We start from the raw sequence: 25,738 nt of genomic DNA, 5'->3' as shown, positions 1-25,738 counted from the left end.
TTGTGATATGATAAAATTTGATCTTAAAATCTCAAAAGATGATATAAATTGAATGTTAAACTGCTGACTGTGATATGATATAATCTGATCTTAAAATCTCAAATGATTATCATATTTTAGTCAATAGGTTAACAGGTTAACTCCAACTTACATTGAAATATATGAATAATCGAGTGGTCATGTTATATGATGGACTTAATAAAGTAATCTTCTATAATTAAGAGACTATTTTATATTAATAGTTAAATGACTCAACAAAACAACATCTTATAATCGAAGGATTATTTATATACTTATATTTTTATTAACATATCATATCATCAAATTAATTAAAATTAATAATTTAATAATAAAAATAGAATTGATAAAAAATAAAATAATAATACCATAATTTCACTAAAATTGATAGTTAAAATAGGAATGGGAAAAACAAAATCACCCTGGTATATATTATTTAAACAATTTTAGATTTCCATTCTAATTTGGCAATCCAAGAAAATTTAAGGGACCACATCGTAATTTAAAGTTAAAGAACGACAGGGATAAGCATAATTGAAAAGTTAATTTTTTTCTTAATATTTTCAGTTGGTTGAACGTAATTTAAAATTTTAACTTTTTCTTTATAATTTTTGTTGAACTGAAAAAATTACTTTAATTCATAAAATTTTTATTTATAGTATTATCTGTGCAATTAAAAATATTAAAAAATTACGCTCAATCTAAAATATTATAATTTTTATAATAATTTTAAGGATAAATTACATAAATCATCTTATAACTTTACTCTATCTCCTATTTCAATCGATGTACTTTAAATTCGTTCAATTTCCTTATTGAATTTAATACAATTAGCATTTTTGGTCACTCAAACGTTAAATATTTAGCGGTGGTAAAACGATATCATTTTATAAAAATAAAATTTTCACCAAAATAATATCATTTTCACCCATATAATAACTCATTTATAACATCATTTAATGAATAAACGACTGAGTAACCAAAAGTATTAATTGTGTTAAATTCAGTAAAGAAACTGAATATATTTAAAGTACACTAAATGAAATAAAAGAGATATTAAAGTTCAGTGTCATTTAATGTAATTTACCCTACTTTTCATTGCGCTCAATCGATCTTTGCCTTGGTTAAAACCGGTAAAGTAGGTTGAAAAAGGCTCGCAAAAAGTCATAAAAGCGAGGATTTATACAATTTATACGCTCCACACGTGAACTAGGGTTTAGAAAGTTACCTTCCCTGGAATTTGAGGGGGGAAAAAGAAGACAGAAAAAGATGGCAAGTTACGAAGAAAAAGAAACCCTTTTGAGTAATCTTCACCATGTGACCGAAAAAGAAGAAGAAAGCCTTGTTGAGGACCTTAAAAAAGTGATCTTGGAAGATAATGGCTTTGGCGATGAGCATCTTCAAGAAGAGTTGCAGATTGAGGGGAACAATGAACACCTTTAAGGCCTTACGCTGAAGATTGTACTTTTTATCTTAAAACTGGGAATTGCAAGTTTGGTTCTTACTGCAGGTTTAACCATCCAGTTCTTAGAGGGTTCCAGGTTAAATTTGTTTTCCTTTTACTGGGTTTTGTTTGCTTTTTGGGGCAACATCGAAATTGATTTTAGTGTAAATTATGCTTTTTAGTATTTAAATAATCAGTTTTGGTCATTTTAGTATTTAAAATTTTAATTTTTTAAAAATTATACATAAAATTTAGTTTTTGTTTTATTTTAGTATTATGCTCAAAATTTAATGTTAAATTTGGAAAAAAAACTGGAAATTTAGGTACTAAAACTGTCCAAAATTGATAGCCGTTAGATGTGATTTTGAAAACAATAAAGTTTAAGTATTAAAGGGACCAAAATTGATAGTTTAACTACTAAATATGTAATTTACCCTTGTTTTTAGTTATCAAATTTCTGACTTAAGTTGAACACTTAGTACTAAGCTTCTATAAGAAGGAATTTAAGGTTAATGGTATCTTTGATGTGTGATATTAGCCATTGTATTTCACAGTTTAGTTTACTGAACTTCTCTTATTAGCAATTTGGTGTCGAGTCTCGAATGCACTTTGAGGATCATAAGTAACCTATGTGAATGTAAATTAAGCGACCTAAATGTAAATTACCCTGTTTTTATATCGACCGGGAGTTATCATGCACGTTGCGATGAGTTTCTTTATGTTATGATGCTTGTAGTATTACCGAGCCACCGGAGGGTGCAAGTGTGGAGATGCTTGTAGATATAGGCACTCTAATGAAGATTATGTATTCGCTCCACTAGAAGTCAACTCTTTGGATCTGCCGGTACATGTGGTAGATCTGTTATAAACGTTTTCACTAGTGTTTTAGATTGTTGCTACCTTATTGATGATTATCCTTCGACTTTGTTGTCTTCTTTCCGTTTACGGGTGTCGCTTGAACGATATAAATGATAAGAGGGAAAAGGATGGCTTCCCGGAACAGACAGGGCAGGTTGAATGCAAGGTTTGAACGTTAATCATTATGCTAAACTGTCTTTGAATTTCGAATTTGGTATTAAACAATCTTGATTCGTCTACCGTTGTTTCGCAGTATTACCTAAGTTCGGGAGGATGCAAGTATGGAAAAGCTTGTCGATATAGTCACTCCAAAGAGAAGTCCAGATACCTGGAGAAGTCTGAGTTGCCTCCGCCAGAACTTAACTTTCTAGGCCTGCCAATTCGAATTGTAATAATTTTATGTTTTACGGCGTTATATTTTGTTTCGTCGCATATCTCCCTTCTGGGTGCAGAATGTGTACTAATTCTAGGTTTCGTTTCAGCTGGAGAAAGAGTGTCCGTATTATATGCGTACCGGTTCTTGTGCATATGGATCAAACTGCAGGTTTAACCATCCCGATCCCATTGCTGCTGAAGGATCCAGCACTTTCGGCTCAGACCCTTCCAGTTTTGGAAACCATTCTCCAGGGAATTATAACGGTGAACACGATGCTTTTACATCATTGATCGAACTGACTGCCACTTCATTTGCATTGAATATGTTTCCAAATGAGCATCCTACCTACTTGAATCATAATTCAGCATATGCTCAGGGGATGCATGCAAATTCTGAATGGAATGGACATCAGGTAGCTCTTATCTCACTTCCGTAAACCGAGTTCGGTTTTTTTCCTTCTAGTTTCCTGTTAAATATGATAATTATTTATTCGATGGAGTTTTTCTAGATCCGTAGGAACTTTGGATGATGGGATATGATAGTTAAGGCTTCTATATATTGTAAAAATGTTAGGATCCGATTCCCTTATGTTTCATGAACCACACGGCCATGGCTGGAAACTAGCCGGCCTTTCTCGGCTTAAGCTATTACGTATTCCGCTGCTATTACGAAACTTTGTTCATGTTCTTTCATGGAAGCTCTTTTGTTGCTTGCTTCGACCCTTAATTAGCAGGAAAAGGCAAGTAATCCATATCTAGCTCCATCGATGGACAAAGCAATAAAGACTGCAGATATCTCCGGATTCCACCCGGAGCAAATACAAGTCGACGAATACCCCGAACGGCCCGGTGAACCCAAATGTCTACACTTTATGAAAACGGGATATTGCAAGTTTAAATCTGCCTGCAAGTTTCATCACCCGGAGAGTCGACTTCTGAAGCCTATCCTCAGCAATGCAGGCCTGCCTCTGAGACCTGTAAGTCCCCATCATCTTCGATTCATACAGAAAAGAGATAAAGAGCTTTCATAAGCTATGAAATCGGTTATTCCGGTTTGATAATCGCTTTGAATATCGGCAAAACGACATTGGCGCGTTTTTACGACGGTTCGTTTGTTATGAATGTGTAGGATAAAAAAGTGTGCTGGAACTATGAGAAATCTGGGATCTGCAAGTATGGAATGAGCTGCCATTTTCACCATCCAGAGAATCTATTCCCATGAATCTTCCATGGTGGATGATTTATAGTAATTATAAACATTATTACATAGTTTCTTAACTTCGGTTCAGCAAAAGTATGTGAGCTTTGATTTTTGTCCAAGATTTATTTTTGGTTCATCCATATGATTATTATATTTATAAATGTTATTATTCGGAATATGACAAGTTTGGAACATAACGAATAATTGAGTGTTTCAACAAGACAACGTTATATGATCATCGGAAATCTATTTTATAATTTTTAATAGTCGAGATACTTAATAAAGTAACGTCTTATAGTTAAGGGTTAAACTATGCATTCTAAATTATCAATTGGGTAAATTATGTGTTTAGTCAGTTTTGGTTTGTTTTAGTATATAAGTTTTTAATTTTTTTTAGATGTACTTAAAGTTTAGTTTTTATTTCATTTTAATACATTGTTAAAAAATTAAATTTAAGCAGAATATACTAAAATGAAATAAAAAATAAGCGTTAGGTATGATTTTGAAAAAATGGAAAGTTTAGATGTTAAAATGGATTAAAATTGATAGTTTAAGTACTAAATTCATAGACTGCAGTTATTAATTTTGGTCCGTTTTAGTACATAAACTTTTAAAATTTTTAAAATCAAACATAATGTTTAGTTTTTATTTTATTTTAGTACTCCGTTATTAAAAACTTAACACGTTTAGTATCTAAACTATCAATTTTAGTTCTTATTAGTATCCCAAACTTTCATTTTTTTTCAAAATTTAATGTTACCTTTTGAACAAAGTACTAAGATGAAATAAAAACTAAAATTTTTAACGGTGAGGCTCTATATGAAACAAAAACTAAACTTTAGATATGATTTTAAACAAAAAATTTAAGTATTAAAACAAATCAAAATTGATAGTTTAGGTCCTAAACATGTAATTTAGCCAAACATATTACAAAATTTTAATTATTAAAATTAGATAAGATGAATTGATTTAACTGATTAAAGCAAGGGATTAATCTAAAAATTTTGTGAACCATTTGGCAACTTTAAAAATTGAAAATGCACAATAATAAAATTACCCCAACGTTTGCATAATCGATCACTTTGTTTCTTATCTATTTCTGAATTATTTTAGTCATCATCGTTTTATTTTGGAGAAAAATATCCTATTATTGGATGAAATTGTTAGTTGACTCACTTCAATGATTAATATAGACGTGATAAGTTTATGTGTGATGTCACTTCAGTACAAAATTATTTTTTAGAATTAAACTATAATTATAATTAATTACATATGCACTTATAAAAATATATTTAAAAATATTTTTTGATGACATGGCATCACACGTGGACTTACCGCATCAATAGAAAATATTGATTGTTAGTCAATTAATGATTTTTATCCATTCATGGAGTATTTTGCTCTAAAATAAAAGGTTAGGGATTAAAATGCTAAAAGAAAAAGGATAGGAGGTAAAATGACTTATGATGTTCCTTGCTCGGCAATCTGTTGTTACTTTATTGTTTAAGCTTGGTCCACACGCACTATGACCATAAAATGAATTCCTTGCACCTCAAGCTAGACACTTTGAACAAGAAAACCCTATATAAAAAGGGTAAAAGGTTAAGCCTGTCTTCTCGTCTTATCCTTCATCAATTATCATTCTTTTTGCCCAAACAATGAGGAGGGAAGGTCGCCAACATGGTATGGTCCGGACATACCGGGTCCTCCCATCTCCGTTGAACCCGAAGCCGGAATCTCGGGTCATTCAACAATTCGACACGCCTCCGACTGCCGGATTATTCATGAAGGTGCCTACCAAGCCGACTAATCATTCCAAGTTTACGGGGCGATGCGGTAGGGCACGGTGCTTGGGGTGTCACATGCATCCGACATGCAAGTCCAGGGACAAGACGAAGGGCAGTCGTAAATTGAAGCCGAGCGAAATGGTTTCTAGCTGCAGGTCGATCACTTGGAGAGTTGTTGATGGGAGGCCTGGTTTCAAAGCTTCTGGGTTTTCAGCCTCAATGATTTTGGACCATTTGTCTGATGATCACGATGACGATCATGATGATATCGATGACGACGGCGATGACGATGATGGATGTGTAGCTAATGATGGTTCCAAAGTGATTTCTCAAGCCTTGGGAGAAATGGAAGATTATGAAGATGACCATATTGAGGATGATGATGTGAAAAATGATGGTGTTCATGTTCATGTTGATGTTGATGTTGCTGCTGCTGATGATGAGGGTTGGTATTTAGTTGGGAGAATTTGACAATCATTATTGGGTTTTAATAATTTTATATTTTGGTTGAATTTGGATTGTGGGTTAGGCCATGATTTATTAAATAAATGTTTGTTTCATATTTAAAAGAGTTCAAGCTCTTTCATCTTATCTCTTTGGAATATTAATTAAAAATTTAAAAAATCGTCAAAAATCATATTTCCAATTCTAATAATCAAAATTCATAAGACTCGATATTTCATTCTTCGATCACTCAAGATATAATAAATTTATCTCATTATATACTATTACTCTATTAATTTAGATTTAACTTAAATCACTTTAAAGCTCATAAAAATAAACCAGAAACCCGAAACTCATAAATCTTTAAATTACTCTTACACGTGATATCTACCATGCGATCAAATATGAATTTAAAATATAAAGTCGGAAGAGAGTATGCTTACAACTTGTGTAGGATAGTTTTAACTTACGGTTTTCAACCCGAAGTATTATCTTGTTCAACCTAAAAAGTTATATAAATTTGTAATATTTTCAATTTAGGGTTTTTTTTGTATTTATGTCATGCAAAAGTTTGTAGAAACTCGAGGGTAATGTTTTACAATTCCAGAAACCAAAATTTGAACAGATTATACCATGTCTTTCTCCGTGGGAGCTTCGAACCGAAGTATGCGCAACAAAACACGAACTACAATGACGATCGTTTGCCGTTAGAAAACCAGAGAAGCTTAGAATTTTCTGATCTCTTTATCTTGGACCTCTATATCATGCTCGGGTTCTCACTCCAATCGCTATCGAACTATGTATTGTTCATCTCTAGAACCGACTTACGATGTTACAAAGATGTCCGACTTCCGAGCTTGCCGATCACGTTCATTTGTTTTTAAGAACCCTGTATAAGCTCTTCTCCTTTTTGTTACTTTTACCTTTCGATGATCCCTTGCCTGCGTAACTCGAACACACCGCGAACATAACTAGCATAAAACCTAATCCGGAAAACACCCATAAGAGAATGATCCAGAACCTTAAAGTACTGAAGAGGCCATCTTTAACTTTAGGTTCAGATGATTCCGGAGAATGGTTTCTGGGCACTGGATTGCCTTTTACGTCGTCGTTCCTGGAAGACCTACCGAGTTTCCTTGAAGTTGCAATATCCTTTGTTGTATCCGGTTTCGGATTGGATAAGAGAGTAGGGTTGGGGCAGTTTCTCCTCTTGTGATGCAAACGCAGTGCTTCATTTAGTTTTCTCCCACATTCTATGCTAAGCAGGTCTCGTTGAAGTAAGTTCTCATCAGTTCGTTCGAGTGTTGAAGGATCGGGAGGGTCCGGAAACGTAGCCCAGCAATTGTTGACGACATCAACCTCTCTCCACTTCGCCTTGTCAAAGCTCCAATTCCCGACTTTAAACTCCAAGCCATAGTGGAAAACTCTGTACTTTACACCGGGTTCGGGAACATATCCGGGGTATATTAATATCTCGCTGCTCATGAGGTGCCGTAAATTCAACTGCATTATAAAGAGGAGATGAATGTTTATTGTCTTCACTCCAGAATCTCATTTGGAGGACATAAAGAGTTACGATCTAGTTTTTAAGAAGTATCGAAAACGTTACCTCTGCTGCACCAAACGAGTAACCATACATTTCACTGATCCATCCAGATTCGAAGATATCTCCAGTGATGTTTGTTGCATAATGAGCTTTGTCAGCTCGAACTTCCTCAGTTTTCAGCAACCATAGCAGTGCGAATTCCCGGAGATCATCGATATGCATGATAATAACACCTCCAACCTTGTCACAAGCCTCGGATGGCGAGTATGAAGTTTAGCAAGCTCATTGTCACAGCCAATAAGGTATCTACCAAGCATAGCCATAAATTAGTTACGGGTTATTCAACGAATACAGAGAAAAGAGGGGGGATAAGAAGAAAGAACGTTGTAAAGCAATTTCGAAGTACATTAATCCTCGTTCTCCTTGACTTACTCATACGGGGTTGAAACTGGTCGGCCACGTGCTGCTTTGAACTCCCATGGTGTAATTGGGCCTCTCAAGATCATGTCAGCATCAAGGATAACCACATACTCTGCATCGATGTCTACATGGTTGAGCCAATGAACAACAGCAGCCGGCTTATTAATTGCCGGATACCTGAAACGAATTAAGCAAAAACAATAGTTTACTCTCTGACTTCAAGTTTATAAAAGCTTGGTCTTGGTTTTATAGGGGTATCAAGCTGTTTATGTGGCCTAAGAGTTATTGTATTGGAAGCCAAAGTAAATAACAATAAATCGAGAATTACCAGTCGCCTGTAAGCGGATGACGGCTCATTGAAGGGACATAATGAGTTGGTGCCAGGTCATGGCCTTTGTATTGCTTTAACTCCTCGTCTGTACAGCTGAGAAGACGTGTTATATTTCCGGGCTGGCCACTGAGGCGGAAACTGTGCATGAGTCCTACAGTCTGCCAATCAAAATAAGAAGTACATTCTGTCGAAAATAAGGTGTGAATTTTCGGATATGGTCTTATATATTCATCACTTTCCTTCCCCTCCTTGGCCGGCTCAGTTTGTAACCTAGGAGGAGTAAGCAGCTTCGGTTTAGTTAGTTCAGCAAAAGTTTTGCTTTTCAAAAAGCTTAGATATTTTGACCACTTTGGCTTCGGGCATCATTTCTGGCATGTTGTAACAGAAGACCCTCGTTCATAGTATTAATACACTCGATACTCAAGAACAAGCCACGCCTTTTATTCGGATCAGGTTCCATGAATTTAACCTGCGTACGGAAAGGATGCACTAAATCAAGTCTCACGTAATTTGTAATTACGAATAAAACAGATGATATATGCAAGTGCTTAAACAATAAGCATGTTGTTTAAGTTCACGAATATAACATGCATTCGATGGACATAAATAAGCATTTGTGCGGCCTTCATGGTGCAAGGTTTAGAACTTTACATACATCTCTAGGATAAGGAGGTTCGGGAAAGAGTCGCCCACACTCGTAAACAATCCCATCTTCATGATGCTCTAATTTACTGAAAGACCAATTTCCAACAGTAATCGGCAACCCGTAATGTAGAAGAATAGGTTCAACACCTGGTCGTGGAGTATAGCCCGGGTAGATCATCAGATCATCGTTAATCTTATGCCTAAGTCCAGCCTGAAAACAAAAGAACATATAACTAAAATGAAAAAGATGGATATAGGAACATCACACACAGCGTGGCTGAAGAAAAAAAAACGAAATATCGTACTTCTGCGGCACCAAATGAATAACCATACATCTCGCTAATCCAGCCTTTCCCGTAAATGTCACCGGTTATATTGGTCGCCCAGTGAGCTCTGTCTTCACGTACTTCTTCCGTCTTTGAAAGCCACAAAGGTGCTAGAACCCGAAGATCATCTATGTGCATGGTTAAAAGCCCACCAACCTTGTCACAGAGCTCCGGGTGCGTCGTGTGCAATTTAGCCAGAATATTATCACATCCTACCAAGTACCTGAAGTACCGAATAATCACGAATACCGAACTGAGGAATTCGGAAACGGACATCGAAAATACGCAAATACAAAAAATTCTTTCTCTTGGAGCATCATCTTATCACTACTACAAGTATAAACAATCCCGACTTTCAGCATACTTCAAAAAAGTATAGTACCCGTAATACGCAGCAACGGGGTGGCCTTTCTCTGCTCCGAGTTCCCAAGGTATAATCGGACCTCGGAGGATCATGTCCGCATCGAGAATCACAACCCAATCGACATTCTCCGCATCTTTACTATGTTTTAGCCAATGGACAATTCCGGCAGGCTTGTTAATTGCAGGGTACCTACAAGATCGAAAACAAACTTGTACCGAAACTAGCAAAAAGAAGGCGATAAAAGGCGATCGATCGCACAAACCGAGCTACAACGAGGGACTTTAATCAGAAGGGACACAACAGTATACTACATATGCATGATGTTCATCATTCATGAACCTATAAACATATGAAACTGAACTTCAATCAACACTCTTTTCATATGCAAATCCCCAATCAAAATAAACCCTTCAACTACTTCATTTGGGTTCATAATAAAAATTCACAAATCAGAATCCAAGATCAACCAAATCAACCATTGAAAGCAATTTCAAACCCCAAAATTAACCAAATAAATTCAAAGAAACTTTACCAATCACCAGTTTTCGGGTGTTTACTCATGGAGGGAACCTCGAGAGTGGGAGCCAAATCCATTCCTTTATAATTCTTCTTCTCCTCGTCCGTACAGCTCAGTAACCGAGTCACCGGACCGGGTTGTCGGGCCTTGTTGAAGCTGTGCATGAACCCGACGGTTTGCCAATCGAAGTAGTCCTGGCATTCGACGGAGAACAAAGTGTGGATCCTGTATGGAGCCTCGAGACCCGGGTATTGACCCGAAATGAAACTGACCCAGAAGCTAAAAAGTATAAAGAAAACTAAGGATTTGGCCATTGGAAGATGAATTTGAAGGCCTGATTTGAAATGGGTAATTCCCAGAAGATCTGAAATTTATGAGGATGAAGAGATTGTGAGAAGTCAAAGACGTTGAAAAATTCTACATTTTTATAGGTACAGGAGAAGGTAGCAACGAAATGCTATAAAAATAAACAAAAAACAAAGAGTTTTTTGGGATTTATATTAATTTAATTAACAATTGGCATAAAAAAAGAAGATAAATCGAGTCGAGGAAGAAGAAGAAGCCGCCTCAGTTCATGAGACAGCTAAAATCAACCTTAAGCGACAGCAAGTGGTTGTCGTTCTCGACGAAAATCAATAGGGTAAATTACAAGTTTAGTACCTAAACTATCAGTTTTGACCAGTTTCAGTAACTAAACTTTCAAATTTTTCAAAAGTTAACGTTAAATTTTAAACGGGATACTAAAATTTTAATGGCAGGTACTAAAATAAAATAAAAATTAAACTTTAGATATAATTTTGAAAAAATTAAAAGTTTAGATACTAAAAACGAACCAAAATTGATAGTTTATATTAAATTCGTATTTGTGTTTGTTTGATTATTTTTAAAGATATTCATATTTGATTTATGTTCATCTGAATTTTTAATATCATGTTCGTTTGTTCAAAATTTTAATGGTATTCGTGTTCGATTTATTAAACGATTGTTTGTTTGTTTATTTATTTTATGAGTTTAGAAATTATCATATATTTGTATCATATTTATGTTTTCCCCATAATGTGATAATTTTGTATATTTAGAAAATAGGGTAAAGTACATAAATATTCCTTGAATATAAGATACTATTTTATTAAGTCTTTTAATTTTTAAAAATTATAAATTGGTCCCTAAATTATAGGGAGTTGTTTTATTGAGTTTATTGACTATTAAAAGTTATCAAATGATCACTCGACTGTTCATTATGCTTTAAACTCGTCATTTTTTGTTAAAAAATTAATTGTCATCTGAGTTGGACATTAACATGTTGACTGAGATATATAGTCGTTTGAGTTTATGAGATCATATTTTATCAAATCTCAGTCAGCAAGTTAACATACAGTTCAAACTACCGTCAATTTTTTTGACAAAAAAGGACGGGTTCGAACATGATAAATATTCAGGTGACCATTTGATAACTTGTCACAACATTATCCTATAATATTTCAAATTTTAATCTATTTTTTGTCAAAAAAATCTGATTTTCCAAATCATATTTAGAGACAATTTATAGTTTTATTAAAAGTAGTAAAAATAATTTTAATTGTATTGCACGTTGTTGTTATTGTTTCTTCAATTACAAGAGACCTGAAATTTTAATTTGATCTTAATTGGCCCAACAAATATAGGTCCATCTGAATTGGACCAAATTTTAATAACTGGACCCTCATAAGGTCCTCTTTGTTTATTAAATATTTGATTACATTAAAATATTTGTTTTCTAATTACTAAATAAAAAAATGTAAACTATTATTATAGGATGACAATTTAACTTGAATTCAACGTTTTCGGCCTAATCCGATCCGATATGGTCAGATTTTTTTAAAAAAAAATTGGGTTCAGGTCGAATTTGGGTGGAGGGCGAAAAAATTCCGATCCGACTTGACCCAACGATAATAATGTAATTTCTTTAAAAATTAATTATTTTTTAATTAAATCATTTGTTTATACCGGGTCGGGTCTGGTCATATTTATACTCTAAAAAATGGATCAAAGTCGGTGAAGGATATATATTTTTCGGTCTGATCGAACGTAGATATAAAATTTTCGGGTCGGATCGAGTTCGAGTGGAGGATACCTATTTTTGGATCAACTCCGATTAACCAAAAACCTCATCCTAACCTGACACGTTGTTATCCCTTATTATTTATGGTTGACTTTTGCTAATGACACGTGTTATGGAGAAATGTGTCGCCGTTGGGTTGGTTGGAAAACAAAAGCCACTCATCCTACTAATCATAACTTCTGGTGGTTAAAAAAATCGTTGTTGTTCTTAAAGGTCACAGATTCAGCATCAATGTTGCAACAAGGTGATTAAACATTCATTGTCAAATGGTTGAGAGTATTTAGAACATATACTAATTTGTAATCACTTTAGCTAATAAAAAAATAACTCTCAATTTTATATATTTTAGGGCAAATTGTACTTAGTATCTAAACTATCAGTTTTAGTCCGTTTTAATACCTAAGCTTTCCATTTTTTTCAAAATCATACGTAACGTTTAATTTTTGTTTCATTTTAGTATCTCGCCGTTAAAAACTTAACACACTTAATACTAAACTATTAGTTTTGGTCCCGTTTTAGTACCTAACTGAACAAAAACTACACTTTATGTATGATTTTGAAAAAATTGAAAGTTACTAAAATTAATAGTTTAGATACTAAATATGTAATTTACCACATTTTTAATGAGTGATGATATTTATTTTTACGGATAAACTATATATTTAGTCACACAACTATCATTTCAGTTCCAATTGTATTTTCTGTTCGTGATTTTCTATTGGAAATATCTTGATTAAAATCATTGTCTTTTTTTTCCTTTGTTTAATTTATTCGAGAAATGATTCTAAATAAACAGGTACGAAAGTTATAATTGTAAGCTACGATCGAATTTATGGAAGCATTGATTTATACATTCCTCTTAATATTTATTCTAAAAATAATTTTTTTCGTAATCTTTTTTCGATAACCACTTAAAACTTCAACTAAAAAAATAAAATAATTTTTTATTATAACTATTTTTTTTTAAAAACATCACTGACGTTACGGTCATGACATTATTTGACGTTACGGTCATGACATTATTTGATGTTTGTGGATGGTTAGGAATTACCATATGGCCTTAAATGTATAAGACAAAAAGAAGGTCCTTATTAGCTTACCAAATTGAAGAAAAGTCAGTTCTCTAAATGATAATAACACTTCAAATCTTATCCCATAATAATTTAATAAATAAATAAAAAAAGGGTAAACTACACATTTAGCACCTAAATTATCAATTTTGATCCATTTTAGTACCTAAACTTTTAAATTTTTCAAAATCATACATAACGTTTAGTTTTTGTTTTATTTTAGTACTCGCTGTTAAAAAACTTAACAGAAAGGTTGACGGGACATAGCTCCGATGGACGGATGACCAATCCGAACGGTGGACCATTAGAGAATGACGAGTCGACCAACATAGTCCAGTTTCAGGCTCATCGGACGGTTGACGACAGAGATCGGACGATGAAGAAGTCGAAAGAGTTCATTATCGATTTGGGGAGATTGAGATGTTTTTCGGTGAAACAGAGGCTGGAATCACGTTCAGGGTATTAAAATGAAACAAAAACTAAATGTTAGGTATGATTTTGAAAAAATTAAAAGTTTAGGTACTAAAATAGACCAAAACTTAATATAAGTACTAAACGTGAAATTTACCCTTTAGAAGTCATTGAAAGGTTTATACATAAAAACAGTACTACTCCAATGTTGTGGGGCTTATGAAGTTTGAAAACTCCTAATCAAGATGTCCGAAACAGATATGGCCATTGTTGTGCCCTTTACTCATATGGCTTTGGCTGGTTGTTTCCTCCCATCCCTATCCTATTGTTTTTATTTTTCACCAAGTAAAAACCGAAATATCAAGATAAACGACGACTATATAAATATCAAGATTCAAACTTTACACTCATCAGATATTACTGTGATTATATAAATCAATTAAAGATATATTATTAAGAGATCTTTTAGCTCTTTCGAAACAAGTTTATAAAGTGTCGATTGTTAACAGAGACGGAGCCATGTAGGCCCTTGAAGGGCCACTGCCCCCAAATTTTTATACCATTAAAAAATATAGGGATAATTATCTATTTAAACCTTTAAAATTTGATTTATTTTAATTTTACTTTCATTTTCTATTATTAATTATACTGGTTGCTTCCATATATATATATATATGTATATTATTTTTTTGCTTGCTTCCATTAACATGTGAAAGAAAGAAGGGACAAAGGCCTGCCAGGCAACTTCTTATATGCTCCATGGGTAGATTCTTGAATAAATAATTCGTATCTGTAATCAGTGGTAGATCTAAAAATTACAAAAAAAGAGAATCTAAAATTATAAGATAAAGTACATAAATAGTCCCCTGATTATAGGATATTACTTTAATAAGTACCTCGACTATTAAAAATTACGAAACAGTCCTTCGACTATAGAGTGTTGTTTTGTTGAGTTCATCGACTGTTAAAAGTTACAAAATAATTCACCGACTATTCATCATGTTCAAAACTCGTCATTTTTTGTTAAAAAACTGACGATCATTTGAGCTGGACGTTAACATGATGACTGAGATATGATAGTCATTTGAGATTTTAGGATCAGATTTTATCGTACACAGTTAGTGGGTTAACGTTTAACTCAGAATACTGTCAAATTTTTAATGAAACATGACGAGTTTGAAACTAATGAATAATCTAGTGACCATTTGTAACTTTTAATGGTCGAAGGACTCAACAAATCAACACTCTGAAATCAACATTATTTTGTGTTACATATTTTTATTTTGATAAAAAATAATGAAATTTGACGGAAATATGCCGATGCTTGGCAAATAGTTTTTTTTCCTTCTTAAAAATCTAATGGAAAAGACAAATTATTATAGCTGTCAAGAGTGGGTAATTTGTTTGCAACAGCGAAGCAATTTGTAGGCATTAGATATTAAAAACAAAGAGTGTTATATGTATTAAACAATATATAATAATAGCACGAACCGATTCATCTCAATAATTAAAGAGATATTTGTTATTTTTAGAGGTCACCAACAATGTAGGGTATTTGAGTATTTATTATCAAATGGTTGAAAACCTTTGAACATATACCACCACTTGTAATTACCCTAGATTAACGTAACATATAAGATAAATGATGTTATGTTACCATGAAATACACATAAATTGTCATGTGTTTAATACTTAACGTTTAGTTTTTGTTTCATTTTAGTATTACTACTGTCAAAATTTTATGGGTTTAGTGCATAAACTATCAGTTTTGGTCTATTTAGTACCTAAACTTTCATTTTTTTCCCAAACTTAACGTTAAATTTTGAACGAGATACTAAAATGAAACAAAAACTAAAATTTAGGCATGCTTTTGAAAAAATTAAAAGTTCAGATACTAAAACGGACCATAAATGATAGTTAGGTACTAAACAAGTAATTTACCCAAAATTTAATATCTCAATCAATATTTTCATTGAAAGATTTATAACTAAATATAGTAAAAAATAAGGATTGAATTTATTATTATACATTATATATATATATATATATATTAAAAATCCATATGACTAACAGGGGTTGGTTCAATTGGTAAGCAATTTGATATCGTTTAAGTAAGGTCTCGAGTTCAAATCCTTGTGTATGTAGAAAATTGTTATTGGGAGACTTACCAACCAAAACTAAGAGTGCGACGCGAATTGATACAATTAGTTAAGGTGAAACCTTAGAACACCGGGAGTAAAAAAATTCCATCTTGTGATGATCCCACGACAACATTTGAAACTATGAAAAAGTCTTTTATTCTAGGAAAATAAGAAAGTAAATTAAGGTAAGAAATTTGCTACTTGAAAATGACCCTTCCTTTTTTTTATTTTTAAATTTGATTTTAGGTTGGGATATTATGTAACTTCATTTTCTTACAAAACATCGATATGTTTCGTTTAGTACAACAAAAACTTGGATCTTGTCTTTGTTTTTATGCTATCTTTGTATATTCTTTAATTTTCTTACATTATATATATATATCCAATCGTATATTGTGAAACATTTTATTTTACACATTTTTAGAATCGTTGGAAGAGAAAAATCAAAAGTTGAGATTATTAATGAGAAATGAGAAGATATTCACTAAAACAAAATAATGAGTTAATCTCAACTTTTGATTTCCCTTAATCCAACCGTCTAAAAAAGTTGTAAAATTTTTAGTTTTACGTCTTTTTAGGATCGTTGGATGAGGGGAAATCAACGGCTTAGATTAACTTCTTGTTTTTTAGTCAATATCTTCTCATTTACTACTGTTAATCTCAACATTTGATTTTCCCTCATCCAACGATCCTAAGAAGTTAAAACTTTTTAATTTTAAACCCTAAACTATATATATAATAAAAAGCACTTATCAATTAAATTTTGTTCCCATTATCACATTTGCATGTGAATGTACTTTCCCGAAGTGAAAACTCACGTGAGCTTTTCTATACCAGGTCACAAGAATCCTATACATTACTCTTATGCAAAAAGATAATTTATAAAAATATTAAAATTATAAAATTAAATCTATTCAAAAAAATTATAAAATAAAATATGCAAGAATTAAAAAATTAAACTAAAACAAAATTTTAGAAAACAAGAGATGTGAAAAGCACACACATCAATTTTCACAAGTTATAAAAGATGTTAATAACTTAATATCATTGTATACACAAATGATTATATAATATGAAAAATAAATGGACACATTTATATTTTTAAAAAACAAATGTGCATGAATTTTATTTATATAATTGAACTAAATTAAAGTTTTAGGTGACCTTACCGATGGGTTGATTTAAGTGGTAAGCAACTTGATATCGCTTAAGTAAGTTTTCGGGTTTGATTTCTTGAGTATGCAGAAAATCCCCACTGAGGGACTCACCATCAAAGACAGATGTACGACGTGGGTCGGGTTGGATTAATCAGAGCTAAATCTTGAAACCGGGAAGGAAAAAAGTTTTAGGTGACCTTATTAATTAGGGTTTAACGTGGCATTAGCATTGTTTAATTAATCTTCCATACTACTATTTGTTTATGAATCATGCGAACATAATTAATATTAGTCAAATCCAAAAGATAAGTTTCTAGATCTCCCACTTTTTTTGTAACTAACATTCACCCATTAATCCATTATAAGCTTGAGTGTCTAATATTAGATAAATTAGGGTTACTTTGAGTTTAAATACTTAATAAGTCATTGTATATTTTTATTAAACTGAGATAATTTCAAGGTAGTATATGTTCTAAAAATTTTAAATCATTCGACAATAAACGTTTAAACACACTTGTTTACAAATGTCGGTGTTCGAACCCAAAACCTCTACGGACAACCATCATACTTTTACCGAGGTATTTTAGTTCGGAGCAAGTTCATGGAAGGCAAGAGACAAGGTTGGCGCAGGTTTAAGTATGGAGAGTATTGTTTGGTTGTAATGATTAAGGGCACACATGTGAATCGGTGGGCACACCGTTTGTCCCTGTGGAATGGAGACAATGCTACAATTTCTTCCAAACTATAGCTATATATATAGACCCATATGATCAAATAAAATAAAAGCAAACTGATATATATATATATATATATATGATTCAATCATGTATATAAACATCTCGTGACATGTTCATTGGACAATGGCTAAAGAAATTGGTCAGAAATTCTCCTATTGCTTGCTGCAGATTCATTTCAGATCAGTTGGATAAAGGGAGAGATTTTTATCATTTATGGATACCTAGCTTAGGTTTCCATAGGAACAAGAGATCAAAGAGTGTATTAAACTCGAATCATTTACATCCGATGTTCTTCTTATGATTCGTGTATCTGATAATTTTTTTAATAGTCTGAGATGATTAGAAGGTCGTATTTGTTCATAATCTTTTTCATAACCACTGACAGTGCACACACACTGCTCAAACTCAGTACCTCTAGGGAGAACAACATTTCTTTTTACCATTGAATTCGCTCGATGAGTTTGTATATCATATGTTTTTTGAATAGCATGAGATGATTACAATGTAGTATTTGTTCGGAGCAAATTTATTAGCTATTGACAATGCACACACACCTTGCAGAAGTAACTGCTCGAATATAGGACCTTTAGGGAGAACAACACTCCCTTTTATCATTAAAATCGCTCAATGAGTTCGCGTATCGAATAATTTTTTTTGAATAGTATGCGATGATTATGAGGTAGTATTTGTTCAGAATCTTTCTTAGTTATCGATAACACACATCTTGTGGATGCAATTGTTTTAACCCAAAACCTCTATAGAAAACAACATTTCCTTTTACCACCAAGATCGTTCAATGGGTTCGTTTATCAGATGATTTTCATGTGTATATATGTGTGTACGTACGTACGTATATATGTATGAATGATGATTTTTATGACATGTGTGGAGAGAGAGAGAGGGAGAGAAGACGAAGAGAGTGACGGCTAGCTGGTGAAGGGGGGAAGAGTGTAAGAACAAAGTACCCCGTGAGGTGTGTTTGGAGGCATTCCCATATATCACAAAACTAAAACATTCATCCTTTTGTTTTTACTTATTCCGATGCCATTTTTTTCACTTCACGAGAGACTCATCATATGATTCTCACCCAATGCCATTTCCCTCAATTACCCTCTTTTTCCCGTTTATTGTCTTGATCGACTCTCGATTTAATTAAGTCATGAGAAGGTTTTTAACGAAGTCTAATTCCCTTAAAAAAAAATCTCATCTTCTGTCACTACAACGTTTCAACGATCAAGACATCTTTATTATATCTAGGGTTTCAAACAAGTTCAATTTTCGAACTTATTTCGACTTCAATTCTCCAAATTTCATACAAAAGAATGTTAGTGCATGTTAATAACAACATACTCTCAAGGAGAGAATTCAAGCTCAAACTTTGTGGACGATACTATGTAAGACACTTACGGATCTTAAATATGTATTGTATAATAAACACGAAGTGATTACAACGTATTATCTGTTAGAAAGACTCAATTATCTGACAATAAATGCTCAAACACTCTTACAGATGACACGCTCAAACCCAGACCTTCTAAAAATAATAACCATCACTTTAATACAAAGGTGGCTTGTCTCGTGTCAACTCTATATATATATATATTAAGAAAATTAGAAGGGCAATGTGGGAAAATGAGAGGGAATCTATACTATATTATGGTGGGAAGAAACTGAGGCATTCATGTGGGATCCTATATAGATTTGAGAGCTCATCCCCTTAGGAGCATTACAGAGATTTGAAAAAACAAAGAGAAATATGGAGGAGAAGATAGGATAAGATCACAAAATCATACACATAAAAATGGTTTCGAGGGAAGACAAGAGAGCATCACTTCAACAGAAGCTTCATCTTCTTCGTTCCATCACAAATTCTCATGCTGTAAAACCCCTTCTTTTATATATATATATATATATATATATATATATTCAACAAATTTATGAGTCTTTTTTGTGCAAATGGATCCAGGTGAACAAAACAACAATCATAGTGGATGCATCGAAGTACATCGAAGAGCTAAAGCAGAAAGTGGAAAGACTGAATAAAGATATATCAGCTGCTCAATCTTCAGACCATCAAAATCCATTGCAGGTCACAGTAGAAACCCTAGACAAGGGTTTCCTCATCAGTGTGTTTTCGGACAAGACATGCCCCGGTCTGCTTGTTTCCTTGTTGGAAGCCTTTGAAGAACTGGGTCTCAACATTCTTGAAGCTAGGGTTTCTTGCACAGACAGCTTCCGGTTACAAGCTGTTGGTGGTGAAGTAAGAAGCTCTCAACTTTACGGGTATCGCATCGTGAAATAGCGGTTTCAGACGATACCTTTACCCGTTTACCGCTATTCCGGTAGTGGACCGCTGTTCAAATCCCTTCTATTATGTCCTGATATGTGTGTGTATTTGTTTTTGGCAGAATGAAGATCAGAATGAATCTGTTGATGCACAAGCGGTGAAACAAGCAGTGTTGCAGGCTATTAAGAATTGGAGTGAGGGTTGTGATCAACTGGACTAAAATGAATGTTTTTGTTGGTCATCTATCTATTAACCATCTTTCTCATGCATCTTGTCTTTTCAGGTATGAATCAATTGAATTAAACTCGAGTTTAAACTCGATATTGGTCGGAAGCCACATGTTAAGATTAATTTTATGTATGAATCAATTGAATTAAATTCGAGTTCTCTCTAACAAAAAAAAAAAGTTGCTCGAGTTTCACCTCTTCTTTTCGGTATTTTTATTTAAAAAACTTAAGGACGCATATATGATTTTTTTGTGAAGAGTATGAACTTAAAGAAGTTATATTAAAAATTTAAGAGCGTAAAATAAAATAATTATTATAAAATAAAAATACTAAAACTTATATAAAAATTTAAAATTTTAAAGAAGTACAACTATTCTCCTTCAATCCATCCATGCGTATATCGATGTTTAGACACATCCAGAACATAACCAAACCTATAAGATGTAACAATCTCAAGACATAGGGAGACCCTGAATGGTATGGAGATAGTTGAAGATCTAGATTTTTTTATAGTAAAATCATGAAGCTCGAAGAGAGGGACGATCAGGGATGGATCAATGAGTATTAGAGGATAGTCGTATTTTTAAAAAATTTAAATTTTTGTATTTTTTTAATTTTGTTGTCGTATACTCCTAAATGTTTAATATACTTTTTTAGGGATTGTATCCTAACATAAAATTCTGTGATACGTCTCCAAATTGATACGAGTCGAGTTACATATGTGTTTTCCTTCGATAATGAAAAATCTTTGCTTGATCACTCGGAATGTTAGGGGTTTGGGGAGCTTTGGGCGTGTGACGACGTGCGTGGGGTGGTTGAGTTTAGGTTAAAACCCTAGTTTAGGGTTGATCTAGACCGTTAGATCAGATCTGATCTAATGACTGATATGACTTGGTGTCTGACAGAAAAGGGCAAAACCCTAGTTTGTTGGGTTGTGGAAACGGCCACTATTTTTGGGTTTCATTTCATTTGGGTTGTAAAATTTTTTATTTGATAATAATAATTATTTTTTGGTTGTTTAATAAAAATAATAAATAATATGATAAATGGCGGAAAATGATGATTAATGTACGTACCCATCCTAAAAAATATTTATGACCCCACATCGGAGTAAACGTCAAGGGTTTGGGACGAGAAGAAGAGTGTTTAATGATTAATTTATATATTTTAAGAAAAATAATCGATTAATTTACTATATTTGACAAAGTCAATGGTTAGGAAAAGCTTTATTAATTTGACAAATTGTTTTTAAAAAAGGAGAAATTCCCTATATAATTTTTCTGGCGTGTAGATAATTATTTTGACTAACATATTTTTTTAAAATTATATTGGTCAATATCTTTTATAAAATTTATAAAATATTCGTGTTTTATAATTAGGTTGTTTGGATTGAGTTATGTATAAGATCATATACTTATATCAATTCAAATTATAATATGATATTATATTCATTAATGGGTAAATTATCTGAATAGTCATTAAAGAGAATTGATTCTATTTGACCACCAAACTATTTTTTTTCAATTAAACTACTCCACTATTAAAACATCATCAATCAAGCCACTGACCTTTAACAGTTAACAGAGTTGTTGATGTGAGAGTTGAAATTTTTTATAATTATACTTATATATTCTATCAATACAGTCCTAATTATACTTACATATGTGTAATAAGGATTAAATATGTAATTATAAAAAATATTTAATTTTCACCTCAACAATTCTATTAAGTATTAATGATTGGTGGCTTGATTGTGAGCATTTAGTTGACTGATCTAATTGTTTGATGACTAAAATAGAATCAATCCCATAATTTAATCATTATTAAGATAGTTTACCATGAATTAATTAGTAGTGTAAAAGACATAGTTTTGAGTTAGAATGAATAACTAATTTTGACTTAAAAGTAATTAAGAAGATTAATTAGACATGTATTATTGTTAGGGTAAAGTACACAAATGGTCCACGACTATAGAGTATTGTTTTATTAAGTCCATTGTCTATTAAAAGTTACAAAATAGTTACCGATCATAGAGTGTTGCTTTATTGAGTCCCTCAACTATTAAAAGTTATAAAATGGTCTCTCGACTACTCATCATGTTTCAAACTAATCATTTTTTGTCAAAAAATTGGTGGTCATCTAAGTTAACGTTAACATGATGATTTGATATGACAGTCGTTTGAGATTATGAGATAAGATTTTATCACATCACAGTCAGCATATTAACATCTAGCTTAGAATAATATCAAATATTTAACATAAAATGATGAGTTTGAAATATAATAAATAGTGAGTGACTATTTTATAACTTATAGTAGTTGATGGACTCAACAAAGTAATACTCTATAGTTGAAGGACTATTTTGTAATTTTTAACAATCAAAAGACTTAATAAAATAATATTTTACAGTCGGGGACCATTTGTAGACTTTGCCCTATTTTTTATTCGTTTCTATAAGCTGTGAAGCTTATGTAAAAGGCATCAATCTTTAAAATAACATTTAATTTACTTAAAGAATCCGACCACTTGGACTTTTGTCTAATTTATTGTGGGTGATTAATTAAGGACCACAAAGAAGATTAGTAGCCAATAAAATAAATCTTACAAGTTAACATCTCTGTAATAAAATAGTATTAAAACCCTAAACCATCTACTTAATGGAAAATTCTACAGCTCACGTTGCACACCGCAACACGCTATTAAAGCGACATACCACAACGCACCACTAATTAATTTATTCTTAAGTAATTATTAAAAGGGTAAATTATACGTTGAGTACTTACACTATCATTTTTATTTTGTTTTAGTACCTAAACTTTATTTCTTTTCACAATCATTAACAACAATACTGATGTGGCATGACATGTCAATTTTTTTTATTTCCATGTCATCTTTCTATTTCTCCGTCAGCATTTTTTAATTAATTTTAGCCAACCAATTAAATAGGGAATCGTGTCACCAACTATGGGATAAAATAAAAGAATGTATTCTTGCTCTTAGCATAAATTAAACCTAGGCCTCTTACATGAAATACAAGGCACTCAACCATTGAGTTAAACTAGTAATTCAAGTTAAATTTGTCATATTTCATATTTAACTTATATAACAGTATCATCACAAAATCAATATTTTTTGTGATTATAAAATTCGAATATGTGACACTTTAAATTAATGATCAAACGTTTAGTCATTCAACTATAATGTGAATCTATTTTTATTATATCAAACTTAATACTTACTTATTTCATTATTGAATTAAAGAATAATTTTTACTTTATTTGAAAATAAAAATAGCTAAATAATTATTTATATATATTTATAAAATTTATATTAAATTATTTTGAAATGCATATTTATAATATTATGAAAGCAGTGTAAAATATTTGTTTAATTTTTAAAATTATATTATTTCTTTGAAATAATATTAATTAATTATTTGAAATATTATTATTTTTAAATTATCTATTTAGATTTTAAATAATATTATACATAACCAAAGTGATAATTGAATACTAAACATATAATTTATCCTAAATTTAAAATTATTTATAGTTAAATAGATAATTTAAAAATAATATTATTTCAAATAAATAAATATTTTTTATTTTAAAAATTAAATAAATATTTTTTAATATTACAAATATAGCTTTTTATAATTATTTCATATAATTTCATAAAAATATATACATTATTTAATTAACTTTTATATTAAATAAAATGAAAAATTAGTCTTTTAATTAATAATGATATAAGTATTAAGTTTAGTATAATAATAAAAAATCAAACTATAGTTGAGTAAATAAGCTTTCATTTAAAGTTCTCATATTTGAATCTTATAATCGTCGAAAAATATTGATTTTTGTCTTAGCTCAAAGGTTGAGTGATCGTTTCTTATGTAATTGACCTAAGTTCAATTCATACTAGGAATACGGATGATTATAACTTTTTATCCTCATAGGTGGTGACACATGTCACCACCTAATTAGTTAAATAAAATTAATTAAAAATATCAACAAATAAAAAAATGGTAATCTAGTAATTAAAAAATAAAAAATGGACATGTCATGCCACAAAAGCATGTTAATGATTTTAAAAAAAATTAAAATTTAGATACTAAAATGAAATATAAGTAATAATTTAGGTACAAAATATATAATTTACCCTTTTAATATTTACTTAATAAAGTCAATTTAATTAGTGGTGCATTTCGGTACGTCGCTTTAATAGTGTGTTACTGTATGAGACGTGCGGGATAGACTTATCCTCACTTAGATATCTAAATCTTTTTTTAGATTAACATATTAATGAGGATTAATTAAGATCGTACAATGATGACAGCATGCCTACACTGGTTATTACAAAAACTAATCATGTTTGGTTTTATTTTGTTTTTTGGATTTAATTTCTTAATCTTGGTAAGTGTGTTGTAGCTTTAACGTATTGGAACAGCTTATCTTGTTTGACTAGAAAATTAATTGTAAAAAAAACATGTTTTTTTATAATTTTAGTTTTAGCTTGAAGTCATCTTTAATCATTGGAAGTTAAGGTTTCTTTGACATATACATAGATAGATTAAGGGCGTTAGGGCAATCGAATTTGTTAAAAATTGTAGGGTAAATTACGCATTTAGTATCTAAAATATTAGTTTTGATCCGCTTTAGTACCTAAACTTTTTTTTTTTGAAAATCATACCTAAAGTTTAGTTTTTATTTCATTTTAGTGCCACTGTTCAAAATTTAAAGCCAATTTTTGAAAATTTAGGTACTAAAATGGACCAAAGCTGATAGTTTAGATATTAAACGCGTTAATTTTTTAACGGCATGATACTAAAATGAAACAAAAACTAAATATTAGGTATGGTTTTTTTAAAAAAAAATGAAAGTTTAGGTACTAAAACGGATCAGAACTGATAGTTTAAGTATTAAATACGTAGTTCACCTAAATTTATATCTTCTTAAAATTTTAATATAATTTTTAATAATTAATATCTGTGACAAAATTTAACATCTGCGTCTTTGAATATTGAAATTTTTTAGGCTTTGGAGGTTTAAATTCGAGTCTCGTTCTATAGGGGTTTAAAAGGATTAATTTTTTAATGTACATTGATAATTAGGGTTATGTTAGATCCATTTAGTTAATTTAGTCAAATATGTCATTGTAATTAGTTGGGTAAAGTACATAAATGGTCCATCAACTATATGATATTATTTTATTAAGTCATCTGACTATTAAAAGTTACAAAATGGTCCCCGACTATAAGATGTTGCTTTTTTAAGTCTTCTGGCTATCAAAAGATACAACATGGTCACCCGACTATTCATTGTATTCCAA

At 31.6% G+C, this 25,738-nt stretch overlaps 3 protein-coding genes and 1 pseudogene across 3 annotated transcripts; 3 read left to right on the top strand and 1 right to left on the bottom strand.

Annotated features, from left to right (window-relative positions):
• Positions 1–1,228: 1,228 nt before the first annotated feature.
• LOC120212962 lies at positions 1,229–3,946 on the top strand (annotated as a pseudogene).
• A 1,581-nt stretch (positions 3,947–5,527) lies between these two features.
• On the top strand, positions 5,528–6,231 carry LOC120212798. The gene has a single exon (XM_039210982.1). It carries the CDS (start codon positions 5,555–5,557, stop codon positions 6,152–6,154), a length of 600 nt encoding a protein of 199 aa, XP_039066913.1. The 5' UTR covers positions 5,528–5,554; the 3' UTR covers positions 6,155–6,231.
• A 469-nt stretch (positions 6,232–6,700) lies between these two features.
• LOC120212883 (peptidyl serine alpha-galactosyltransferase-like) lies at positions 6,701–10,697 on the bottom strand. The gene is given in 11 exon segments (XM_039211072.1): positions 6,701–7,042; positions 7,044–7,630; positions 7,737–7,927; positions 7,930–7,979; positions 8,106–8,270; positions 8,422–8,788; positions 8,791–8,893; positions 9,080–9,280; positions 9,375–9,618; positions 9,778–9,948; positions 10,292–10,697. Coding segments are annotated over 11 exon segments (2,469 nt in total). The 5' UTR covers positions 10,591–10,697; the 3' UTR covers positions 6,701–6,951.
• Positions 10,698–19,563: 8,866 nt separating this feature from the next.
• On the top strand, positions 19,564–20,513 carry LOC120212802. Its single transcript, XM_039210983.1, has 3 exons — positions 19,564–19,772; positions 19,860–20,153; positions 20,302–20,513. Exons 1-3 carry the CDS (start codon positions 19,695–19,697, stop codon positions 20,398–20,400), a joined length of 471 nt encoding a protein of 156 aa, XP_039066914.1. The 5' UTR covers positions 19,564–19,694; the 3' UTR covers positions 20,401–20,513.
• Positions 20,514–25,738: the final 5,225 nt, after the last annotated feature.

This window comes from Hibiscus syriacus, unplaced genomic scaffold (assembly GCF_006381635.1).
Source record: "Hibiscus syriacus cultivar Baekdansim isolate YM2019G1 unplaced genomic scaffold, ASM638163v2 tig00110017_pilon, whole genome shotgun sequence".
NCBI lineage: Eukaryota > Viridiplantae > Streptophyta > Magnoliopsida > Malvales > Malvaceae > Hibiscus > Hibiscus syriacus.
Note: the sequence above shows the minus strand (reverse complement) of the source record. Positions and strands in the feature narration are given on the sequence as shown.

Bases quoted from the DNA above. Each gene is read 5' to 3' on its own strand.
- LOC120212802 (XM_039210983.1), top strand. From the start codon at position 19,695: ATGGTTTCGAGGGAAGACAAGAGAGCATCACTTCAACAGAAGCTTCAT. The intron at 19,773-19,859 runs GTAAAACCCCTT...AAATGGATCCAG, and splicing joins CCATCACAAATTCTCATGCT to GTGAACAAAACAACAATCAT. The intron at 20,154-20,301 runs GTAAGAAGCTCT...TGTTTTTGGCAG, and splicing joins TACAAGCTGTTGGTGGTGAA to AATGAAGATCAGAATGAATC.
- LOC120212798 (XM_039210982.1), top strand. From the start codon at position 5,555: ATGAGGAGGGAAGGTCGCCAACATGGTATGGTCCGGACATACCGGGTC.